This window comes from Parasteatoda tepidariorum, chromosome 4, assembly GCF_982258835.1.
Source record: "Parasteatoda tepidariorum strain Cologne lab strain chromosome 4, Ptep-v5.0, whole genome shotgun sequence".
Classification (NCBI taxonomy): Eukaryota; Metazoa; Arthropoda; class Arachnida; order Araneae; family Theridiidae; genus Parasteatoda; species Parasteatoda tepidariorum.
This window is the reverse complement of record NC_141758.1, coordinates 102143560-102170871: the sequence shown is the minus strand read 5'-3', so window position 1 is coordinate 102170871 and position 27312 is coordinate 102143560. Positions and strand designations below refer to the sequence as shown.

Sequence of the window (27312 nt, the reverse complement as noted above, 5' to 3'; positions counted from 1 at the left end):
GAATGTACTACAATATTTTCCCTTTTCTAAATATTTAGTTGTCAAAGATATTTTTCAAAAATTCCATGATGTTTTTTTTAGAATTATGTTCAATGTAGTTTATAGTTCTGCATAGTAGTCTAACTTAAAAGTTTTTAATCTATTTGAAAATCAAGACAGAAACATACTTCCTTCTTCTATGACTCTCCACTCGCTAATGGTGAAAGCAGGTGAGGTGTTGCCATAGGTAGAGAGTTCTACTCTACGCCACCTGCAGCCCATTTCGATCTCCAAATGATGATAATTTTATGATTTTGTGTGAATATTTTTCAGAAGTGTCATTATGCTATCAATCAGCAACATTTATTAAGTATTCCTTCCTTAAATCAGTGCCAGATTAATTTTTAAAAAAATCTAGTGTTTGCACGCTCTTAATGCCATGCCCGATTTTGTAAGAACTCCGCCAGTTATCACATAAAACTATCTTTTAGCTAATGAATTGTTATTCATTAGTAGTGTACTTAGTGTCGATATACTAGACTGCTTTGAAAATTATTTGTGACTGCTCCTGCTTGAAATATTGCTATTGATTTGGGACAAAATTTTCGACCTAATTTTGGATGGAAGGAGTAAATCAGTTTAGTTTAAAAATAAAAAAATACATTTGAAGAGTATATTTTCTCAGTAAAGTTTTTTGTGAAGGATTTGTCTCTACAATAAAATATTTTGTGAAGTGTTCATTTTTAAAATAAAATATTTTGTGCAGGTTCCATTTTTACAATAAGTTATTTTGTGCAGGGTCCATTTTGACAATAAAATATTTTGCGCCGGGTTTATTTTAACAATGAAATATTTTGTAACAAAATATTTTATGAATAGACCATTTTTGCAATTAAATATATTGTGAAGGATCTGTTCTGACAATTGCAAAATTTGCGATGCACAAATTTCCCCTAAAAAGAACACTGATTTTACAGCTTTATTTTTCAGTTAAAGAATCAATTCGAATTTTTTTTTAAAAATATTTTATTTTTAAAACTGATCTCATCTTAATATTTTTTTCTTCTTCACAAAAGTGAATATCTTCTTATTGTTTTTCAGGCTTTGCAATTTAATAGAATGTTAGATGAGTTGGATGTTTGGATGGATGAAATTGAAATTCACCTTCAGTCTGAAGATCATGGAAAGGATCTCACTGCAGTGCAAAATCTACTCAAAAAACACCATGTAAGTTTCTACACTTTAAGTTAGAAATTAAATTAATTATTTAATTTCAAGTTAACAGACGATTCTGGTTTCAATTAAAAAATAGACAAGACACTAAAGTATTTGCTCTAACCGCTCCCTTTCTAAAGAACTTTCATTTACAAAAATCAAGCATGCAATATGAACAGATATGAGGTATGACTGACTGAAGGCAATTAAATAAGATAACCAAGCCAACAATAAATTAGAGACCCCTTACTCATGTCTGTTAATTTGATTATAATTAAGATTTTGGTTTTTTTAAATTTAATTTAATTATGCTTCTATTTTTATTAATTTAGGAGCTTATTGATACTAAGTGACTTTTTAGTGAAAAAAAATTGCTTTTACCCCAAGTGCTTTTTTTTTAAATCAATAGTCTCCACAAAAAATTCTATTTTAAAAAAAAGAAGAAGAAAAATCAACTCAAAGTGTAAGGAAAAATGGCTTTTTTAACAGTAATTTGTATTATAATTTGTATTCATAACTTAACAATGTTAGTTTTTTAAAAATTTGAATTATAAAAAATTCTAATACTTTCATTTTCTGTGCCTTATCTGCATTTCTTTTGTATATAGACCATTTTTTAAATGAAAAAAATCTAAGATGTACACTTTCACTTGAGGAAGAAAGAAATTTTTTTTTTCATAAGAATATTTTGACTATTAATCAAAATGATATACTAAAGGCTTAGAATACTGCTATATAAAGTGAAATTGTGTTTAAACTCTTTACTTCTCTATTTTTCTTAGTTTTTTTTTCTTCATTAACTATGTTAAAAATTCTAGCTTAAGCTAATGAATGACTGAGAAATTAAATGAATTTTTCTAGCATTTGGAAACAGATATAAATAACCACGCTGAAAATATTGAACAAATAAAAGATTTGAACATCAGCTTTCAGAATAGCAATCATTTTCTGAAGGAGGAAATTGAAGAAAAGGCTTTGACGACTGTAAACAGGTACATTTATTTCATAAAATACATTATTAAGTATTTTTATTTACTGTATAATAATTTTCTCTTACTTAATTATTTTTTCAGCTTAATTTAATATTATTTGAGGTGAAATGAAAGAAACTAAAAAAAAAAATTAAATTAAAAAAATTTTGGATTTTTTATATAAATTTTGCTCCTATGTTTATATGAGTATGCAGATCAACTCAAAAATTTTGTTTTCACATAGCCGCAGCTTTGCAAGCTATTCATAAAATTTTGACAAATATGATTTGAAGGGAAAATTCCCTTTCAGCTTGCCCTACATCCATTCTACTGTTGTTTCATTGTTTCTTCTAATTACATTTTCAAACCCTTCTATCAACAGAAACAATATTCATGGATGAGTTTTTTCCATTTTTAGCAGAAATTTAGTTTCTTCCCCTTCAATTTAATAGAAGAAATTTATCCCTTTTTCAAAGAAAGCTCTGCTTTTGCAAGTTCTATGCCCCCCCCCCCCCAAAAAAAAGGAAGGACTCCTTTTTCTTCTACGCTAACGTGATTTAAGATTATTCGCACAACTCATCGCCATTCATATTCATGCAATTTAAAAGTACTCATTGCGTTTGGTATTCACTAGGATTGGTGTGATTTAAAAAATCTCACACCAAGATTCGTATTCACGCAATTTTTAAAAAAAATATTCCTCATCGTTCACACTTTGTGGTTCGAATTCTTGTTATTTAAAAGTACGCATAGCTATACTTATTCACGCAGTTTAAAAATTACACACCTTGTATTTGCATATTTTAAAAACCTCACATCGGGATTCATATTACTGCAATTTAGGAATCGCACACTTAGATATATATTCTCACAATTTATAGGGAAAAAAATGCATCAATATATTTCATTACAGCATTGATAATATTCTGCGGATACATTCTTGTTAATATTCTTCCTACATTCTCTTTTTTCCGTGCATAAATTTCCGTTATTTTTATCAAAAATGTGTTCTCTACATAACATTTCATTCTATTTTCAGCTCTTTTGGTTTTTTACCAAACTTATCTCTGAATACTCTTGAATACTACAAGAGCTAAATTAAAATTACATTAAAATTGTGTAAACCATATAGGTATCACTTATATTTACTGCTACCCTTTATCAGATGGGATATTCTTATTTTCACATCATGACTTTCTACGAAACCGCAAAATCTTCAATTTATACTCATTATTCTTTTCATGTTTTACATTTATCTATTTTTAACTTTTTTTATAATACTCATTTTTTTAAAAAGTGTTAATAGATATATTTTTTAAACATTAATAATTAAAAATTTTATTTGTTAGGTATCAGTCCTTGCATGATCCCGTACAAATTAGAAGAGAAAACTTGGAAGATTCTCTACTTCTTCACCAATTCAATCGTGATGTGGAAGATGAACTCTCATGGATTTGTGAAAAAGAACCACTTGCTGCATCAGCAGATCTGGGCAATAATCTTGTCACTGTACAAAATCTACAAAAGAAACACCAGGTAGTTATTTTTAATGAAACGATTCTCTAATCAGACAACGTTTTTTTTTTTTTTTTTTTTTTTTTTTTACTTTGTATCAGTTAAAAAAATTATGTTATGTTTGTTAAAGTAAATTTAAAATCTGCAAATTTATAGATAAATGTAAATAAAACATTTTAATATTAAAACGTTATAGAATTTTTATTGTTTATTACTCCATTATTATTTTAAAAGAAAAAGTAATATATTTTTTTGCAATTTTCTTAAGTTATTCATATTTCTTTACAAAACGGTTCCCAAATGGTGTTATACGGAACCTTAGAGTTCCACCGAAGAGTTTCCGATAGTTAGGACTTTCGTTTGACCTGAATGATTTTGAAACCTTTAAATTTATTTAATAATCACCCATTAATTATTTAATATTTCTATTACCTTTGTGAAATTATTTAAAGTAAAACGTTAATACAAAAGCAATAGTAATTTTTTTTGAAAAATAAATAAATAATTCAAGGGAAAAATTTTGAAAAGGAGATAAATTTATAAAAAAAAGTACATAAGTATGCACTTTTCCAATCAAAGTAAAATAACCAAATTCATTAATAAAGAAATGTGTTTCCCCAATAACCATTTTCAACGTTTATGGCAGTTCTTAGTTTTCATTTTTAAAAAAATCGTAACCCAGCTTATATTTTTCGTTTTTAGCTAATGTCCGTACACCAAAAACAAATAACCAGATTAGATAGGCTCCAAGACTGCAAATTTAGCTAATTTAAAATTATTACTGATAAAACAAAGAAGAAAAATTTCCTTCCTCTTTTTAAATAGTTTCAAAATTAAGTAGTATTTTATTGATTAATATGTTCACAATTGTCTTTGTATACTGTATTTATAGGGAAGGTTGATTCTTTAGAATTCTATAACTGAAAAAAATTGTTCTATAATTTTCAAAATTGGGACACAAAACTTGCTTCAGTATCTTTTTTTTTTGGAGTTATTTGCTATAATATTATAGTGTAGTGAAACTTTTATATTTTAATATTTTTTCTTTTATATTTTATGTAAAATAGTTTATTTTCTGATAATTTTCTATCTCACATTATGTGTACATGCACACAATTTTCTTAATCCATTTTTTTTTCTGTATAATTTTTAAAAATAATTTCTTATTCTCAATAATCTTTTTTGTTTTTTGCTTCTTATAATTGTAAATTGAATATAAGCGTTTCTTATGCATATATCATAGGTAAAGTTTCTTATGCATATTATATATTAAAAGCTTCTTATGCTTCCTATTATAGGCACTGGAAGCTGAAATTCAGGCCCATGAACCTCTGATAAGCACAGTGATAAGCAAAGGCAAGCAGATGATACGCATCGGACATTTTGCATCGACCAGTGTGGAGGCTAAGCTGAACCAATTACAATCTTCCCTTCAACAATTGAAAGATTTATCTAGCATTAGAAAGTTAAGACTTCTAGATGCTGTGGAATCTCAGACAGTAAGCCTTACCATAATTTTTAATCCTTTAATGTTAAATTTTATAACCGGCATTGAACAACCGATTCAATTCTGAGTTTAATTCTAGCAATGTTCAACTCCGTTCTTGTAATTTTCATTAGCATTGAGACATACTAGCTTTTATGGAGTTCTTTTTAATGGAACTCATCTGCATTTACGTTAGTACGAGAGGAAAATTATGAAAACATCTCATAGTTAGCCTTATGGCAGCTGATTTCTACCATGAGCATATTTTACATTGGCTCTGTATTTGATGCAAGTCAGATGCAAAACTGGTATCGACCAGCCACCTCTTTGATTCGAACCTGGGTTAACTAATTACGAGGCAAATGCTCTGTACCCTAAGCAACCACAGCTCTCTTTTATGTTTATTTTATTTTATAACCATCGTTAGACATCGACCCAAATTTTGGTTAACGACTACCGATGTTCAACTCTGTAGTTTTGTAATTTTGAACCCAATCCAAAGGACAAGGGAACTCCTGGATCAGAACCCCAGAGGTATTGATTTGTTATGGTAACTTGAAGAACTTAATGACCCCAAAAGATGTAATGTGCACCAGTTGCCATTTTATACAGGGATTCTTGGCAGGATAGATTCAAACTCCCGTTCTGATGAGCACAAGTCCACCGCCCTACCAACCAGGCTACTCCGGCTCCCTTTTAATGTTCATGTAAATTTCTTTTGTGACAATCATATCATAAGATCTGGCTGAATGTTTTGTAACAATTATTTTATTTTATCCCGATTAATAAACAGCCTTACCATGTTGTGGTTGGCTATAATATTCATCCCAGTAATCTTTTAATTTGAACCTTATAACTTAATTTTTTTATTGAATCCTATGGTATTGTGTCGTTCACTTGCAAAATCGACTGACGTTTTAAATTTTTGAAATATTTTTAGTTTGTTTGAAATCTAAATATGTGTTTGTGCTTTATTGTGTAATTTTCATATATTATATGATTTTTTGCACTAATAAGTATGACAATTAGTGTTGTGGATAATAATTTTTACTAACTATGTTAACTTAAACTTCTTTCAGTTTTATTCAGAAGCAGCTGAAGCTGAATCTTGGATTCGAGAGAGAAAACCCCTTTTAGCAAGTTCAGATCTTGGAAAGGACGAAGATTCAGTGCAGGTAATTAGATTCAGTGCAGGTTTATATGATCATCACACAGAATATATAGCTCATTACATACAAGAGCAACTAATTAATATTTTGGTTAAAAAAATGAACTTTGAATGAAAAATGAGCATTTTGTGATTATTTTTGTTTACTTTACCATGATGTCTTTTAAACTATGACTAATTTAACCACGTTTGCTAAAAAAATCTTTATTGAAATAGAATTTTTGCACCGATTATTGCTTGCTTGAATATTTAAATAAGAATTACGAATGCACAATGAAGCCTTTTTTTTTAATAAGCCTTTTTTTTTAATAAGTCTTTTTTTGTTGTTCTAAAATGTTCAGTTTATTTTTATTCAGAACTCCCTTTTTAAATTCATTAAAAAATCTTTTAACTATCTATGATGAATAAAATACTTATTACTATCCAAAATTATGAATAAACATAATACACAACATTTCAAGTTCATGTAATGTCAATCATAACTGGAAAATAATGCAGTTTTTCTGTTTTGCTGACTATAAAAATTTCTAAAATTCCTTATGGGTGAAATATTTAGTGCATTATACAACAATTATCATAAAATTTATTATTTCGTAAAATCTACTGGATTTTTTTTTATCCATGCTGGTAGCTATGAATAAGTTTTGCATTGAAATCTGTTGCAGAAAATGTCAACATACAAAATTTATTTTTATCCCCCAGATTTATTCTAAAACAATTTATCAAGGAAATGAGCCTAGGTTTAAACACTGTGTAAGTTCACACCTGTTCAATCTTGTTATTATGATAAGTTTAATCAGTACTAATACAATCCTATTTTTAAACGTATTATATCAATATAAAAGTGTACTTTATTTTTTATTATGTCAGAATGTATTTTATTGTTTTTCTTTATTTTTTTTCAACTTACCCTTTTTGCTGATAAAGAAACACTTATTTATATTAAAATGGTATTTCTATTTGTAAATTAACATAAATTTTTAGTCATGAATTCTTCTTGATCTAATCATAAGTCATCATAATTTTTATTATGTTATTTTTAAAATATAAAAAGAAATGGCATTTGAAACTTATGTTGTACACAAAGCTCATTCACAATTTCCTTACTGAATCTGAATTTTCAATATTTTTTTCCCAAATATTTAATAAGACTAATCATTTGCAATAATCTAATAATTTTAATTGATTTATTTTTCAGTCTTTGTTGAAGAAGCTAGATGGACTTGAAAGAGACATTGACAATTACAATAACAATATCATCAAGCTCGCCAAACTGAGTCAGGGTCTGATTGAAAGAGGTCATTTTGATAGTGAGAATATACAAGAGAAACAGGTACTGCTCAACTTTGTTTATCCTTTTTTAAATGCGTTATTCCTTAAATATTGTTAGTAAATAATTAAATATCCTAAATATTATAACCCTAAGCAGTATTAGTCAACGGGATTCTACTTTTATAAGTTTTATTTTAATTTAACAGGACTAAAATATTAAAATAATATTAATGTTTTATGCAATTTTCTAACGATTAGTTTTTATTTTACCAAACTAAACGTTAGTTGCGATTGTTTTTGAACATATTTTTTCTCTCTCTATAGGAGAACATATTTGTATTTTTTTTTTTAAAAATACCCAACCATAATAATAAATTTTATTTTTTAAATCTAATTTTTTTAATGCTTAAAACTAATTATGTTTTAATCTACTTTTCTTATATAAATATTTTTTACTGTTTTTTGCGAAGCCTAATTATTTAGACTGAACATAAATTGCAATTTTTTGGAACACATTTCTTATTAACATAACTGACGGAAAAAGAACTTTCTAATGTTGTTGTCGTAGGTTGTGATTGTTCTTATTTTCCAGTGGCGCCATCAATGGCCAAGAAGTTGACTTCTGCCACACCTATACATCGCACCCGTTTATAGGGCGGATCCATTCATGCACCCTCAGATCATAATTTTGATCTGAACCAGAGAACGATCAATCTTCACTTTAGTACCCCCAGAGGTATAATTTGTTATGGGAACAAGGTGGATTTTGTGAACCGACACATTTAACGTGCACCAGTCACCATTTACTACACAGGGAGTCTTTGGCCTGCTGGATTCGAACTTCTGTTCTCACGAACATAAGTCCAGCGCTCTGCCGGCCCCAAACCTTTCTAATTAAAAAATAATTAATTATAAAAATCTAAGATTTGAATAATTTTAAACCATAATTTACAAATTCTCAAGATTCTACAAAGTATTTCATCATTACTCTCAAAAAGTTTGTAATCATTTTTTTAAATAAAAAAATCATTGTTCTTTTAGATTCCATTTTTTATTCATTATCCGTTTGCCTTACTATTTTACGTAACAATAATTGTCTATTGTTTAAAATTTCAGAAACAAGTAGAGATCAGCTACAATGAATTGAAACAATTATCTGAAGAAAGAGGATATCGACTGCAAGAAAGTAAAAGGTTATTCCATTTCTTACGCGATGCTGACGAAGTCGCTGCCTGGATACAAGACCAAATGGTGATTGCCAGTTCTGAAGATTATGGCAAGGATGTTGAACATGTTGAAGTAAATCCTTACTACTTTTATAGAAAATTTGTTTTAGTAATTTTTTGATCAATGCATGTGTGATTTGTACTAAATTAATAAGATCTTTTAATTTTTTACATTTTATTATCAGTCTTAGAAATTTCTTGTTTTAAAACAGGGTTGCCAATCCATAGGGAGAATAGGGAAAACCTGGAAAATACTGGGAATTAAAAAAAAAATACCCTAAAATAACTAGAAAAATGCAAAGAATATAATTTTGTTTCTTACTTTTATAAATACAAATCATAGCTTAATCTATGGGATATTTAAGAATGATATTTCAGCTATACTAAACTATTTCATTTACTATAGCATTATTTAAGTATGTTCAGTTGTTCTTTTTTCCTCTAAGTTTTTTCATCAAAACTAGTATAGTTAGACCAATATAGCTCACACAAGAGCACAGTAATTGTGTTTTTGCTCTTAATATATTGTTTATAATACATACGGGGAAAACACAGGAAATTTTTTTTCCAGATTTGAGTGGCAGCCCTGTAAAACTTAGTTGTAAAGAAAATATTAAATTTATAAGATTTTTAAATTCACCGCATTTCATTCATTGAAAATTTCATGTTTTTTATCTGCTTTGTATTTTAGATTTTGATTCAGAAGTTTGAAGGATTTCTGAGTACCGTCCATTCGAATGACGACAGAGTTGCAAATTTGGAGAATGCAGCTGCAACATTATTAAAAGAGAATCATCCAGAATCGAATAGAATTATCTCCAGAAGTAGTGAAATCTCGCACATGTGGGAAGAACTTAAGGAGTGTGCTCAGTCAAGACAAGAGGTAACATTATTGTGATAGCAAATTACATGTCATTTCACTCCATTTTGTTGGTGCCATTTACGTATTTTTTTTAAAAAAAATTTAAGTTATTTGTTAAATAAGGGGGTAGTGACACATGTGTGAAAAAAGTTTGCTGGAGATATTGATATTTACGATATGAAAGTTGCAGTTTCATAATGATAAAAAATCAGTAGAATGCTTTATGCTAAAAAGCAAGAATATATCACAAGATCTCAAAAATATTCCTCTAAAAAATCTAGAGAAAAAAAATTGTAAAAGAAAAATAATGTAAAAAAAAATTTTTAATAAAAATATGAGCCTTATATGTGGCATTACTTAATATTTAAATTAAAAAAAAAAAAAAAAAAACATTTGTAAAATATTGTAGAATTTACTATAAAACTTTTTAACACAATACTGTAATGAAAAATAAGGTAAAAAAATCAAATGTTTTCCAAATATGAGCCTTATATAGACTCTACTTGATGTTTCAATTAAAATAAAAATTATAAAGTAATGTAGAATTTACTATACAACTTTTAACACAATACTGTAATGAAAAATAATGTAAAGAAAGCAAATATTATCAAAATATGAGCCTTATATGATTCTACTTGAAATTTAAATAAATTGTGAAATAATATCGAATTTTCTATGCAACTTTAAACATAGTAATGTAATGAAAAATAATGCAAAAAAAATCAAAATATGAGCCTTATATATGACCCTACTTAATTTAAATTTAGAAATTTTTTTTTTAAAATAATGTAGAATTTATTATACAACTTTGAACACAATGTTTATTGCAGGCTCTTGCTGGAGCCAAGCAAGTTCACACTTTTGACAGAAGTGCAGATGAAACTATTAGTTGGATTCTAGAGAAAGATAATGTACTATCCAATGAAGATTATGGTCATGATTTGGAAACTATACAAACTTTAGTCAGGAGGCATGAAGGTTTTGAAGTAAGTTAATTGATAATTGCTTTATAAAATTATTTGTTGATTACATTCAGTTTCATCTTGAATAGTACAGGTTGGTCATGTTTCGAAAAGTTCATATTCTATATTAAATTGCATTATTCTTTAAAATGATAAAAGTTGAATAAATTTAGAAACATTGAGGTTCATATTAAGCTTTTATAATCAGGCATAGCCTCGATATCCCAATCATTCGTTTATTTATTTATAAAACATAAACATTCTATATATTAATATTTAAATACCAAACTACTAAACTTCAGTAAAAACCTGTTATAATGACAATTTATAATTGGCAATTGAAATGGGCTACAGGTGATGTACAGCAGAATTCTTTACCTATGGTAACACTTCGCACGCTTTCACCATTGGCACGTGAAAAGTCATAGGAGAAGGAAGTACGTTAGTTTCTCTCTTGATTTTTAAATTGATTAAAAACTTTTAAGTTGGGAAACTATTTGGAACTGAAAACTGTACTGAACATAGTTCTAAAAGGAAGATCGTGGAAATTTAAAAAAATATTTTTAACAATTAAATACGAAACATCTTTAAAAGAAAGGTCAAAATATCATAGTACATTCCTATATGACTAGGACGAGGAGGAGAGGTATGGGGAAAGGGTCGAGATATGGAACCAGTCTTCTTCCCAGATGGCGTAATCGAGTGTTGCGATCGCGAATAGCAAATGAATTCATCATTAAAGTGAGCTTGAGGTTATAAGCAAACACCCATATTTAATGTTAGAATACACAATAGAAGGACTAAAAAAAATGAAATGAACACATTTATATATTTTGAACTATTTGAGAAGAAAAAAATCTAATTTTAGAAAATGGAAAAATTAAGCACTTTTTAAAAACAACCAGTAAAAAAACACCCTTAAGGGCTTTTAAAAATTGAAAATAAGCACCTTTTAGTGCTTTTTAAAAATGCTTCACACCCTGAATATCTGTGAAAATAGTGATGCACTTTCTAAAACTGGTAAAGAAATTTCTATACTTATTGGATTCAACTTTTAAAATATATAGGTTATTATTGTATAGGTTATTAATGTATAAGTTATTATTGTATAACTAATAAATGTATGTTTTGGCAGAGGGATTTAGCAGCTGTAAAGGAGCAGGTTGTAGCTTTGGTAGAAGAAGCCAGGAGACTCGCTACTCAATTCCCAGATGCAAAAGAGCACATTGATGTCAAACATGAAGATGTCGCTGAGGCATGGAATCAGCTACTTGAAAAATCAGCTGAAAGAAAAGATAAATTACAACAAGCAGAACAGTTGCAGGCCTATTTCGATGACTACAGAGAACTCATGTAAGACTTTAATTCCTTCTAGCAATCTAGCAAAAAGCCAATTTCAGTTTTTTTTTAATTAAAACGTTTTTAAGGCTCTAAAAGAGCACATATTTTTAACTAACTCTTCTTAGGTTTTTTAAATTCTGGTCATTGGTCCCGTCTTGACTTCAGTCCACTATATTGATAGTAAAATATATATTCAAGATGTTTTATAATTTATTTAAACATTTTAGTTTAAACATCTTATTCTTAATATTAATTGTTTATATTAAGGCTGGGCCATTCTATAGAATAACTAGTGTAAAACCTTTAGATGTTCCTTACTATGACTAAATAAAGTATGTAAGTTCTCATGTTTCATACTAACTTTCATGTAATCAACAGGCATTCTTTACAATAACTTGGAAAAGTGTTGTTATAATTCTCATCAGAGGTACAGGCAAATGAAGTTCAGAAGAAAGACAGGCAGCCCAGGGGAAATTTTATAAAAAAATTACTACAAAATTTTTATTATAAAAAAATGTCACTTCACAAATTATAATTATTACTATTTCAATAATATACTTTGATTTCTATTATTTTTAACACATGCGCTAGATCTATAAAAAAAAAATTCTTAGTTAAAGAAAAAATTTTAAACAGTACTTCCTAAAAATATTTTTAAAAAGTTAATGTGTCTAAAAAGAGAAAAAACGCAATAATTTAGAGAGAAATTTCAGGCCAAAAAAGTGTTTTGGAGAGAGATTATAGGCTCTAAGAAATATCTACACTCCTGATTTCTTACATTTCATGCTTTGCATATTTCATTATATGCATCATTTCTAAAAAAAACATTGGTATTCTAAAGAATGCCTTATGAATACAAGCATTCTGTAGAATGACACGCATTGACATTTACATACACTTTAATTTGTAACAGGGCATGGTCTAGTGAAATGATGGCTCTCATAACATCTCATGAATTAGCAAAGGATGTTGCCGGTGCAGAGTCACTTGTGGCTCGCCACAAAGAATACAAAGCAGAGATAGACACACGGCTGGACAACTTCAACAAGTTTTTTGAAACTGGCGAAAGTATCATAGACTCTGGTCATTTTATGGCCGATGAAATCAAAGACAAAATTCATAGGTTGAAAAGTTCACTGTCGCAACTTCAATCCACTTGGGAGAAACGTCAAGTTATTTATGATCAAAGTCTGGATGCGCAGGTACATTATCCATTTCATTTTAACTTTTTCTTTCTTCTCAATATTCGTGTTTCTCGAATACCTTGAATTGTGTATAGTTTTAGATGATAATTTTTTTTTGTTGCCCTTTTTCTTTTAATTTGTTTTTACATTTTAAATGTGCCTATTTGTGAGATTTCATAGTAGAAATGTTAGTTTTATTCAATATTTTTTTTGTTAAATCTTGAAATTTTTCATTTTACCCAAATAAATAGTGAACACATGTGATAGCTTCAAATCTACTGTAGTGATGCGCAAAACCACAATTCAGATTATAAAAAGCTGGTAATTTTATTTTGCCAAATAAAATTATTCAATGTTCAAAAAATGGTAAAGATTAAATAAAAAATAAAAATGATTTTCTGACTATTGTTAAATAAAAATTTAGTATATGAATAAGGTATAAGAATGTTTTAAATGTAAGTGATCATAAATATTAAAATGCTCATCTTCAAAGTTTGTTTTCTAATTTCTTTTTTTTATGCATATTTTTTTCTCCATATTTTATTAATTTATTTCTTATGCCATTTGAAATTACTCTCTTAATAAAAAAATAGTATTTTCTGTTATATTAAATGTAACACAAGTAACTTTTTATTTATTTATTATTTTTAACACAAATCTTACAGGAGTCTGTCCAGGCCAAATTTACTACCGTTTAGCAATACCTTCACAAATTCAACTTTAGGAAATTCACAAAATACTTTTTCATAAAATGTAATTTTTGTATCCCTTAAGAAACTATAAATCCATATTTCTGTGTGGATTTTTTAATATAATTTTTAATTTTCACAAATTATGTCTAAATTTTCACGAAATACGTACCTCTTAGAATGAAATAAAATGAAATGAATTTTATTCATTTATTTTTTTGTTGAAACAATATACAAACTTTACTTTCTAAAAATATATTGACACATATGTCCTTGCTTAAAAACCCCTGTAATTTAGGTTAAAATTTCAAACGAACAAAAAAAGAAAACTGATATCTAGGGAACTATTGGGCTCTGAGAATTTTTTATTTTTCTACATAATTGTTAACATTAATTACTGCAACTGAATATCACATCTGATTAGCACCATTCATTAATCTCTATTCGTAATAGTAATTAATGGAAAATTGTCTGAACAATAGTGAAAGATTACTGTACACTACAATTTAAAGTAAATTTCTTTTGAATTCTTGTTTAATCATTAATTTTTATGATGTTTCTTTTTTAGATATTCAAGAGGGATGCTGAATTACTAGAAACTTGGCTGTCTAGTCGAGAACCCATACTGTTCAACAAAGAATGTGGTGATTCCATATCTGATGTTGAAGAACTTATTAGGAAACATGAAGATTTTGAAAAAACTATTGAAGCACAGGAGGAAAAATTCCTGGCTTTGAAACGTATTACAAAGGTAATTTATTGTTTTTAAAATTTAAAGACGATTATATGCCATATTATGATAATTTCGTGAAGGGAGATGGGAATGTTTGGTACTGATATCTTGGGAAGTTATGAACCAGTTTTGAGTTTTTTAACTCAGTTTTACCAACTAAAATTTTGTAAAGTATTCAGGGTTTCCACTCCACAGGAAGAACCTGGAAAATACAGGGAATTTTAAAATTACCTAAATTAACAGGAAATTTTGATTTTTTCTTTACGAACTTGAAAAATGCAGAGAAATTTGTTTCTTATTTTCGTCTTTTAAAAATTGTGACTACTCAATGTGTAATATACCAACTATACTAAAATATTTCCTTTACTATAGCATTATTTAAGTATGTTCAGCTCCTTTTTTTCTCAATTAAAAAGTTTTTTAATTTCTGAAAGTTTTTTCAGCAATTAAAACTATAGTTAACTTAATATAGCTTACACAATTATGTTTTCTCCTAATATATTGTGTATAATATGTACAGGGAAAACGCAAGGAATTTTTTTTCTTCTCCAGATTTGAGTGGCAACCCTGAGTATGGTTTTGCTTCATTTTTCCTTTTCCTCACATTTAAAGATTAGTCTTTCTTTTAATATAAATACATAATGCAAATTAAATAAAATGAACCTTGTTTATCTAAGATTCAGGGATGAGAGTAGTCAGAAAGTAAAAAAGAGGAAATCCAAAAAACAAAAAAAAAAGAAAGAAAAAAAAAGAAGGAAAAAAAAATATATATATTTATGTAAACAAAAATTTGACAAAAAAGTGCGATTTTTAAACTTGTAAACCATGTGAATATAAATCCCAATATGAGACTTTTAAATCACGTAAATATGAAACTCTACATCGAATTTAAAAAATGCGAAAAAACAAATCATGATTTTTTAATATTTTGATCACGATGCATAATTTTTAAATCGCGCGATATTACAACCACAAAAACGAATCACGATATTGGATTTTAAGCTCACGTGAATACGAATTGCTACATAGGGCTTTAAAAGCTCGTAAATACAAATTGCGATATTGATTTTTTAAATCTCGTAAGTAAGAATCGCACTGTACAATATTTAAATCGCCTGTTCGCAACGTTCAACTTTTAAATCAGGTAAATACGAAAATCGAGATTTGATAATAAAATCGAGATTTTAAAAATGCATAAATACAAAACACGATATTGGATTTTTAAATGTCGTAAATAAGAATCATAATATACGATATTTAAATAGCGTAAATAAGAATAGCAATGTGCAACTTTTAAATCAGGTAAATACGAAAATCGATGATTGATATTAAAATCGCGTGAATAAAAATCGAGATCTGAATTACGAAAATACGAGCTATCAAGCCGACGGATAAAAAATACGGAAAATCTTATTTTCTGTGCGTGAAATCGGAGAAAATAGCTAAAATAAGTAAAAATGCGGAAGGGTTAGCAGCTAGGGCGTAGATTGAATTTTCTGTTTATCTTTGAAAATCGTAAATAAATATAATTATTTTACTTCAATGACTGAATTTAAAAAAAACGGGATATTTATTTAAAAAAACGAAACTTTTAGAGAATCGGAGTTTTTGATAAAAAGGCTGAAATTCGAGAGACAAAAAAAATCTCATCCCTGTATAAAGGTCAACCAGTTTTATCCCAAGGAAATGATTTTTAGAGAAACTTCAGAGGGAGGAAAAGGGACTTCAACAATTTCCCTCCGCGGAAAATTAAATTCCTCATAAAACATTTTAACTTGGGCAAAAAACAATTTCAGCGGAAATTAGCGGGAAAAATGGAAAAATCTGAAAAAAAGTGGAAATCCGCGAATCCGCGGAAGAATCTCATCCCTGAAGATTGAAACAGATTTCAGGATTTTTTCTAATTTAAAAAAATTTATTTAATTAAAACATTGACTTATGTGAATGCCTAACTAACAAGTAAGAAAAGTAACTTCTTTAGCTATAGGCTATAAGAAAATATTCTAAGACTAAATTAATCTATTAATGCAGTTTTAGAGCAAAGCTTCAAAAATAAGTTTTAAACCATAAAATTTTAGGTTTTTAATCAATTAATTTCAAGTTCAATTCTAAATTTCTCCAATCACCGATGATTATCAACTCTTTCAAATTAGACATTCTTTAGACAAATAAACATTCTTTGTATTGTTTGTTATGCGAAATTAAACCCATCCCATCTCTATTGTTTTAGATTGAAGATGCATTTACAAAACAAAAGCAAGAGGAAGAGCAGAATCGAAAAGCTGAAGCTCAAAAGAAAGAACAGGAAAGACTTGATGCAATAAAGAGGAAAGAGCAAAAGAGAATTCTCGAAGTAAGAAAAGATTTTAATGAATGTAAAATTATTAATTTAGTTAATAAAAAACAAATTAAGCATATCTGAAAACCAAAGATAATTAGAACGATATGATTTTAAATAGTATAGATTTTAGTCTATTAAATGTTTTGAGTTCATTAATGTTAATTTCAGTAATTAAGGCACTGTGACGTCATTATTTGGGCTCAGCTGATCCCTGGTGGCAGCTTTTCTAGGAAGTAAAGGCAGAGCCAATGCACAATGCTGATCACATTGCCACCATGATGCTATTTGATCTCATAAATTGTGAAGCTTTAATTACCATGGCTAACTGTTGCAAGAATGCTTTGCTTTTTGTTAAATGTTAATATAAAAGTTAGATTTAATTCTAAATTACGGATTTACAGGAAGATTATAGAAAAAAAAATAATCCAGTGAGAAATGTATTCATAAATAATTTTGTTTTATGTTAGCTATGAATGTGAGTAAACTTCATGTCTTCGTTTTAAGTGTATTCAAAGTTTTATTACAATTTAAATAAATTTCAAATGCAATGATTGTATTTTGTTTGCTTACAGGAAAGACGGAAGGAGGATGAAAGGCGACGAACACAAGAAATCGTTCTCAAAAAACCTAATGACGAAAGACCAATTGAATTTGAAGTGGACGCTCCCTCCCCTGGTCTCATTCCCGAAATCCGACACCCACCCGGCCTCTACCGATCTCCAAGTCAGAAAAGTTTAGATGGCGACAACAAACTATCGGTCAAAAGAGGAGAAAGCATGAGGATTGAAAATTTGGGAGCCTGGAAACCGGAATCACCCGCTCACATGAAGCGATCCGAGAGCATGAGGTTAGATGAAAGACAAAAGAAACCTAAACGAACACCGAGTTTCACCACACGCAGGCGTACCCAAAGCTTCCGCCGGCAGAGAACACCAGCCGATTTACCACCAGTCGAAATCGAAGGGTTTTTGGACCGGAAACAGGAGTTACAGAGTGGTGGAAAAAGGGCAACTATTAGATCCTGGAAGACTTACTATACTGTCGTCTGTGGTCAGCTTTTGTGCTTTTTTAAAGACAAAGAAGCATTTGTGGACAATAGTGCTGCCGCACCCCCTGTCAGTCTACTTCAAGCCAAATGTTCTAAAGCCATTGATTACACCAAAAAGAAACACGTGTTCAGGCTTCAGCTGGTAGATGGTGCTGAATTCCTATTCATGGCCCACGACGAAAAGACAATGTACGATTGGATGAATAAAATAGCGTTCCACGCAGCTTTGCCTCCCAGCATGCAACTTATGCGATATGAAACTCATAAAAGCAATAGCTCAGACAGTGTTAACTCCAGTCTAAAGGCATCTGTTGCGAGTGAAGACAGTGCTCATGGAATGCACGCCAATGACCTGCAAGACACGACATCTGCTACATCCAGCCAAGCTTCCACTCCAGAGTTCAGGCGTAATGTAGCCGCAGCTCAGTCTACTCAAGAGAGAACTTTGTCAAGTAGGCCACATCCTCCCCCCTATGAGGAGGCTTTGTTGAGGGATAAGTCTAAACCTCCTATACCGCCTAGAAATGCTCCTCCTAGATCCATTCCTGATCCTCCCCATAAAACTAATGGTAAAGAATCAGCAATATCTGTTAAAAGTAGAATAGAAATGTTTCAAAATCAACAGCATGCAGTACCGCCCCCTATTGCTCCTAGAGTAGTTTCATATCCTAATAGTGAGTACTCATTCATATTAAAAGTTTTTGCAGAAATATTTTTTTTTAAATATTTGAAAAGTATTTTTTCAAAATTCTTAAATATAGGGACAGAGTTTGTAGCATTTTTAAAAAGTACTTAAAGGTACTTTATTTCGATTCTCATTTTTTAAAAGCCCTTAAATTTGCTCTTTTCATTGTGTGTTTTTAAAAAGTTCTTATGTTCCCTTTTCCAAAATGAGATTTTTTTTTATCATGTCTGTTTGTGTCACGAATTATGCCAAAAGTGTTGTTTTCACCCTTTTCTATTCAATGTTTTCACAATTTATGTATATAATGTAATTAGAATATGGGCACCAATAAAAAAAATTGTTCCTGTTATTGAAAGTTCATATATATGTATTTATTACATACATATGTAAGAAAATTTTTTTATAGTGCTCATATCTCAATTATATTTGGGGAGATTTCCGTATTGTAATGTGTGGCAGAATAATCGCCAAGTCATGGCAACTTCCCGGCAGCGGTCCACAGAAACTAAAGAAAACATCACTGAAAGGAACCAACTCAAATCGCAACCTCCCCTGGCCAAATACCTATATGTTTTGTTTTTTTAAAAATATTTTAAAGTTTAAAATCTCTTTGAGCACTTGACGATTGTTGTTGGTGCATGATAAAGCTATAATTAAGATAAATTTATGAGGAAAAGTTTTTCAATTATAAAGGCTTGTGTTGTTTCTACTTATTATTATATAGTTTTATTTACATTATTTTTATTTAACTTATTTGTTTCTGTAGTAAATTGTTATCAGTTACTGTAAGTCTGATTAGTTTTCCATCACTTAATATTAGAGATTGCTGATTTAGAAAACATATCTTGAATCGTAGGTGCTATTTAAGATATATTAATTTAATTTCATCTTGTGGTTTATTAGAAATTATTAATATTTTAATTACTATTATAGGTTTTTAACGTCTATAATTATTATAAGAAATATATTCAAGTCTTTGTATGCATTAACTAAGTATGATTCAGGGGAAAAAGTTAATAAATAAGCAAATAAAAAATCAATTTTTTTTTACTTCGCAGAGATAAACTAGTTTTTCTATTGTCTTCAGTTGTTTTCTTTTATTTTTACTGAGATTCTTTAAAAAGTTTCTAATTAATAAAACTGTTTTTAAGACATTTAAAAAGTGTTTAATTAAATGTTAATTTTTCCTCATAGGCTTTCCTGAAATCATCATTTTTTTTTTTTTTTTTTTTTTTTTTTTAATTTTTTTTTATTTTCTTATTTTTGCAAGCCTATTGAAGAATTAGTATCTGTTATTTTAAAAATCTTGATAACTTTGAGGTTAAAAGTTGTTTTTTCTTAACTATATTTGAATATATATCCTGTTTTAAGTAATTTTTTCCCCAAAATTTCTAGGCCACCTTATTTTTCTGTTAATAGATAAATTTATTTTTCTATTTTTAAAAAAAAAATAATTATAACTTTTAGATTTTAACTTTTTTTTCTTGACTTCAGTTGAATATGTACCTTATTTAAGTCTTCTTATTTTTTTCTTTAAAATTTTAGAGTGAAAAATTTATTTTTCTTTTCAAAAATAAGAAAATCAGCAAATTTTTTTTTTTCAACAGAGCAACAACTGGATTCATGTTATTAATTAATGAATGAGTTTTTATAGTTATATTATGAAACAATGTAACATTAGCATTGTTAACATTTGTTTTCTAGCCCATCCACACCATAATGGTTCTGCCATACAAAATAATCGAAAATCGCAACCTCTCGGTAGAGAATATCAACAAGGTATTGATGAAAATTCATACAGTGATACAGGTAATTTTATTTTTATTCTCCTAAATATCTCTAGCTTGATTGAATACCATTTATGATTAAAAAATATATATTAACATAATCCTATACTAATTTTACTTAATGTCCATTTACATGAATATTTTAAAACAAAAATTTGTCAATAGCAAAAATGTTTTACTACTGTAGCTAATAATGGTCTTATAGTCGAATCTCGTTAAGATGAAATTCTAGGGTTGCAGCGTTAATAAATTCTGTTTTCACTTTCACGCATAATTTGATATTTAAATAATTAAAGTTCGTTTTTTTTTTTTTTTTAATTTTACTTTGCCAATTAAAATTATTCGATGTTAAAAAAAAATGGTGAAAATTTAATTAGGGAGATTCTTTGTTCAGTTTTGATATCACTCACAGAACATTTTTAATTATCTTAAGTCTTGTTGCAAAATATTCAGTATGATGTTGTTATGATCATGATTTAAAATAATCATAAACCATGATTGCAATCTTTTTAACTAATTGTGAACGTGATTTAATATATACTAAGATTTCCGTTTTATAACATTTTTTCTACACAAAATTTATTCTATGTTATATTGATGAAATTCATTAAATTATAAAACTTGCGCATATTAATGATGTGCAAGCAATTATATTTTACCAAACTCTTACATTACTTTATATGAGAAACAGCAGAAATTATAAACAAATTTTAAAGGGCAATAAAATTAAGGTTCAGCCGCAATAACTCGGTAGTTAAAAGCATTGAGCTGTCATTGTAAAAGATTGAGGTTGGGCCATCAGTGGTGGCTTAAAACCCAACAAGATTCACATTGATGGGTACTAGATTGACCAGGAAATAAAGGCGGCTTATGCTCGCAGTTCACCACATTGTCATAATCATGCCATTGTTAATCCAGAGCGACAGGACTTCCTGGCCTACATAGGGATGGAGCGGAAATGCTTTTATACTTACAATAGCATAAATGCCCTCCTAAAAACTTATTTTAAAACTATCACATTGTTTTAATAATAAATGTAACCTGTTTTCAAGTAAATTTTTTTTATCAAGTTTCTAAAAAAATTTCATCTATTAAAGGAAATAATAGTTAAGAAATAAATTATGTCTCTTTTATTGTTATCATTTTATTGTTATCATTTTATTGTAACCTGTTTTCAAGTAAATTTTTTTATCAAGTTTCTAAAAAAAATTCATCTAAAGGAAATAATAGTTAAGAAATAAATTATGTCTCTTTTATTGTTATCGCCAAGAATCAAAGATTGAACACGTGAATAGTCATTGAAAGAGTAGTATTGTTAGACTTCGGTACCCTATTGCTTCATTTCGTTCTCTGCTAAAATAGGGTTGATGCATGGAATTGGCTATTCATATACCTGATAGAAATAGCGCTCAATTTCTCATAACTGTTCTTCTAGTTTTGATCTTTTACAAAATCTTCATTATTATTATTTTTAATTAATAGTTCTTCATTTTATGTTGTGTTTATTTTTCGTTTGTGTTTATTATTTATCTTTATGAATTATTATTTTTATCTTTATTATTATTTAGATCACTCTAGTTTATCTTTAAATTCTGCTCCTCCTCCTTTACCTCAAAAACCCCCTCCCCAAGCTTTTCCATCTCACAACATTCCCGATTCAGATGACGACTGGCATCATATGTCTGAGGGTGAAACAGACAAACATGGTAAGATGCACTTCATGTACTAAATTAACTAACGAGACTGGTTTTTTAAATATTTCTCATTCGAATTGAATTTCAATTCTACATTATTTCTCTATAAATATTTGCTTTTAAAAACTATACAGCTTGAGTTCCCCTTGCCGACATTGTTGCAGAGTTCTATCAGAAAGATTTTTCCTTTGGGGAAGTTACTTTTTTGGGAAGTAAAAAAATTTTGGTTTTCTTTTTTGCAGAAATTTCAAAAGAACATACCTCTATAACAAATCACACCTCTGGGGGGTACTGATCCAGGAGTTTCCTTGCCTTCTGAATTGGTTCAAAATTACAAGGCTAAGGAGTTGAACATTAGTAGTCGCAAACCCAAAACTGGGTCGGTTGTTCAACAACGGTTATAAAATAAAAAAATAGTTTAAGTAAAGCCGTGATGGCTCAGGGGATAGAATGTTCGCCTTTCAATGAGATGAACCGGGTTCAAATCCTTGCAATGACTGGTTGATACTAATAAGTATCCTGCTTGCGCCGACCACAGTGCTGACGTGAAATATCCTCAGTGGTAGACAGATCATGGGTTAGAATCCTTTTGCCGTCAGGCTAACCGTGGGAGGTTCTCATGGTCTTCATCTCCATGTAACGCAAATACGGGTTAGTTCCATCAAAAAAGTCTTCCACCAAGGCAGATTTCTCCCAATGCTTGATCTAGGAGTTCCCTTGTCATCTGGATTGGATTCAAAATTACAAGGCTACTGAGTTGAATATTAGTAGCTGTAAACTCAAAAATTGGGTCGGCTGTTCAACGACGGTTATAAAAGAAAATAGTTTAAGTTATTATACATAATGGTTTTTTAAAAAATCTACTTTAGATTAAGATTTATATACATATTTATTACTTCGCTAAATGTAAATGCTTATATTATTTCCAATTTTGAATTTCTCTTTTTGACTTACATGATTATGTATGATGTATCAAAACTTTACTTGTAGCTCTTCTCCAATGTTGGCATGTATATCATAGTTCTCTAAATATGACAAAGGAATTCTAGTTTTTATAAAGAGATTGAATTTTATAGAAGACTCTGCACTGAACGTATGAAAACTAAATTTATTTCATAAAATTTAGAAAAAGAATTTCTAAGTAATAAACCCTAATCCAAGGTTTGCTAAAAGATAAGGAAAGTTTCTGTAAAATTTAAAATTATTTTTTTTTTAAATTTTAAATATTGTACACGTTTTAAGTCAAATGGTAAATTATGAAAATTTAAATTTAATTTAGCAGAACATTTTCTGCTAATTTGAATTTTTATAAAAATTCTGAGGAGCTTTCACCCAAGATGTGCAAAAAATCATAGTTTTCATGCAACATAAAAGTAAACTTTAGACAAACAATTCTTGCTTTTAAATTTGATGCATTTCTCTTATTATTACAGCTATCTACAGGAAGCAAGAACTTAGAGGACAAAATTCTGACTTTGTAAGTTATAGACAGGTAAATAAAATCTTTATACTACTTTTAAATTATCATTTCTTTGCACTCTGCAGGTGCTACCATTAATATCTAATAAAATAAACTCTAAAAATATAAAAGATATCATAAAAAGTATAACTCCATTATAAAGGAAAGTCTCTAAGTTTTGAATGATAGTAGCATTATTAATGATATATGCAAATCTTGTGCCAAAGCTTTGAAAAACACTTTAAATTATTTTGTATTTTTAACTACTGTAAGTATAAAATATTATTTAATTTAGATGGCTTAACATTCGTCAAATAGACAATTGACTTTTGCAAAGTTGGGAAGTTGCGGTAACACTTTGCCTTCAAAAATAGCAAATTTTAAATTTTATCCTTTAACTATATTTTTATAATCGTCATACGTCATCATCATACGAATTTAAGATTTATTTTCGGCTATGCTAATATAAAAATAAGCCTGTTCTGAAATTATAGTTTATAAGTGTTAGTCGTAATAGTTTCATTCCACCAATGAGGTGACTCAAATTTGAATCCCAACGGTGGCTGACTGATACAAATTAATGCACCGGCTTGCACTGATGTAAAATATCCTCAGTGGTAGACAGATCTTGTGTTAAAATCCCCCTTGCCACTGTGCAAACCATGGAAGGTTTTCCATTCCAAATAATACAAATGCAGATTAGTTTCATCAAAAAATCCTCTCAGAAGGCTAGTTTCTCCCTATGCTTAATCCAAGAGTCCCCTTGTCTTCTGGGTTTGATTCAAAATTACAAGGCTCTGGAATTAAAGATTGATAGTCGTATACTCAGAATTAGGTAGGCTGTTCAGCTTCAGTTATAAAATAAAAAGTGTACCACTGATTTAAATTTAGTTACCCATTTATTTTGAAATTTTTTTTTTTTTTTTTGATATGGGATAAGATAGAATATTTATAAAGATTCAATCTCGGGAGACAGTCTGAAATTATAATTTTTGTACACAGGTTTATTTTTATCAAGCATCCAAAAATGACCAACAATTTGAAAAAACCGGAAAAAAATTGTTAGGTTTTCTGAGTTTTGCTGTCGTCCAATTTTAAAATTACATAGTTACTAAGTTGGTTAAAAGATGGCATTACTCACTAAAAAAAGACTAATATGTTGTTTTCAAGATATTTATAACAATTTGCAGTAACAATGTAGTGCGGTGAGGACAAAATTAAAAGATCCCTTTCAAATATTTCAGTTAAATTTTGAATTTATCAAAAACTTGATATTCATGATTTTTAATAACGTTAAACTTTGAAAAATACTTAAAAAATAAAAATTTCATTACTCAGATCAAAATAATGAATACAATGAAATAAAAAAATTTTCAAAAATATTAATTAGTTACTGTATAATTAATAAGTTTGTAAATTCTGGACAAATAAGGTGAAGAAATTAAAATCTCTTTTTTGCTTGAAGATGGCCCTTAATGTACTGTAGTTCTCTAAGTAAAAAATGGGAAATAAGTAGTAGATGAAGTGTTGCATATTTTATAATATATTAAACTATTTCCTAATTATTTTGTTTCCATTTTAGTCCTATGAATCTACAGAGACATCAAGGCATTTATCACTTCCTTACAAAGTGCAGCCAATGCCATCTGGTGGCCAGAACCGTCCATTCTCCACATTAGAAGTCCGCTCGAGGACCACCTCGTCTGAGGGTTCTTCCGAAGGTGAAGTAGTTACTAATGACAGGAAAATCAAGGAAAAGAAAAAAGGAGGAATGTTTGGTTTTCTCAAAAAGAAATAATTAAGTCCACTTTTATTATAAATGTAAAATAAGAGATTATATATTTTGTACATAGACTCAAAACTCAAGAGTTGCATTTAACAAACTGAAAGAAAAGTGTTTTGTGTTTCGTCTGTATATATATTTAGAGATGAATTCTAATTATATTACTTACATGGCTCTATGAATCTCACTATTGTGAATCATGTTTTGTGACAGCTATTTAAAATTTTGAGGCTATTCTCTATAGTTTTGTTTTGAAGAGCACGCCATACTGTGGAAGAAAATTTTCGTTGCAAATTCTCTTTCTCCTACATTACTAATTTAAAGTGTATAAAAAGTGAGTTCAGACAAACCTAGAGTAATCCATGAAGTTTCAAATACCGAAAAGAAAATTTTAAAATATACAAATGAAAATAAATTATAAGATGATATTAGAATGCAACGAAGAAGTTCTCTTCTAATAATTTGTTTGCATTTTAATATTTTGAAGTATATTTCTCAGCAATTGAAACTTCATGACAAACTCTAGGTTACTTTTTTTTTCCCTTTTAAATTAGTAATGAAGGATAAACAGAATTTGTTGCGAAAATTTTCTTCCACGGTATGGCGTGCTCTTAAGAATCTATTGAACTACAATTCGATTGATAGTAGTTTGAAGTCAATTTTAACTGACAAATTTCATTTTGTAATGAATCGTTACTAAAAAAAATAAGTGTATGTGACAGTTTTTTAAAATTCTGAGACTATTATTTATACTTTTAAGAATTCATTAAGTAACAATTTGATTAATAGTAGCTTGATGCAATTATTAATGGAGTCAACTTCAACTGAAAAAACTTGATTTTGTGATGAAGAAAAGATATTAAGTGTCTGTGACACCAGTTTACTGTGTAATCGATGGGTTAACTGCAAGATTTTTATTTTCTGGTAGAGAAGTTTTATATTTTATTTAAACCTTGAATAATATTTTATATATAAATGCATAAAATATGGAGATAATTTAAATCTCAACCAATTAATCTTTTTTCTTTTCAGTTATAAACTGAACAATTTTAAATAAATTGTGAAGAAAAATATTTTATTTATATGAAGTTTTATATTTTAGTAAAACATTTAGGAATATTTTTAACATAAATGTGAAAAATATGCAATTAATTTATAAATGGGAATGATTTTACTTGTTGAACTTACAATAGATATGTATTGAATGAAAATTTATAATAAGATATATTTTTTCAAAGTAATATATGTATATTATATATATATTTCAAATTAAGAGTGATTATTAATGTTTTATAATATTTTAAAAATTGTGTAGTTAAAAAAAAAATCTTGAACAAAGTTTCTACTCTAGAATATAAAAACTGTGCAATAAATACGTATATTTTAATCGAGTCATATCAGTACTCAATAAATATTTTGTTACATTTTTATCTTGTGTCGCTTATTTTTGTATCTCAGTACAAATTTGCATACAGAGATATATATCCACACAATATCAACATACTTGCTGATTACACAGTCTAGGCAATTAAAAAAAATTTTAATTTTTAAAAAATTAAATCACAAGAAAACATGTATTTAAATATCATGTGGTAATATATGACTAAATATTTACCTTGAAATTTTATGGATATTGTTTACAAAACACTTAATTTGCTTTAATTAATAGGTGGTCACAGAACAGGGAAAAGTCATCAATCTCGTAAAATTAGGAAATTATTATTACCAAAAAGCCAGGATAAATTAATTATTTTAAGATACTTAAAAATTCTAACCTTATGACAAATATCAGTGTTTTGTAATATATATTATGAATAAGACTAAGGCCTAACTGAAATTTTTAAAATAAAAGTTATGCCACAGTAAACTAAAATCAAAATTTTTTTTATAAAATCTGTCTGAAAATTATTTT

The 27312-nt window shown here is 28.4% G+C and overlaps 1 protein-coding gene across 2 annotated transcripts in view; it reads left to right on the top strand.

The window, feature by feature from the left end:
• Nucleotides 1-26828, top strand: part of kst (spectrin beta chain, non-erythrocytic 5 kst) — a 194958-nt gene extending 168130 nt beyond the window's left edge. The window contains exons 63-80 of one of the 2 annotated variants that reach the window (XM_071181673.2): nt 1081-1206; nt 2056-2186; nt 3515-3701; nt 4979-5179; nt 6246-6341; nt 7533-7667; nt 8723-8905; nt 9524-9715; nt 10525-10680; nt 11792-12009; nt 12911-13199; nt 14439-14621; nt 16834-16956; nt 17517-18666; nt 20382-20486; nt 22033-22170; nt 23592-23650; nt 25200-26828. In XM_071181673.2, coding sequence (XP_071037774.2) covers nt 1081-1206; nt 2056-2186; nt 3515-3701; nt 4979-5179; nt 6246-6341; nt 7533-7667; nt 8723-8905; nt 9524-9715; nt 10525-10680; nt 11792-12009; nt 12911-13199; nt 14439-14621; nt 16834-16956; nt 17517-18666; nt 20382-20486; nt 22033-22170; nt 23592-23650; nt 25200-25415 — 3888 coding nt within the window. In that variant the 3' untranslated portion in view covers nt 25416-26828. The remainder of the gene's footprint in view (nt 1-1080; nt 1207-2055; nt 2187-3514; nt 3702-4978; nt 5180-6245; nt 6342-7532; nt 7668-8722; nt 8906-9523; nt 9716-10524; nt 10681-11791; nt 12010-12910; nt 13200-14438; nt 14622-16833; nt 16957-17516; nt 18667-20381; nt 20487-22032; nt 22171-23591; nt 23651-25199) is intronic. The other variant, XM_087161839.1, reaches the window with a different exon arrangement.
• The last annotated feature ends 484 nt before the right edge of the window (nt 26829-27312 follow it).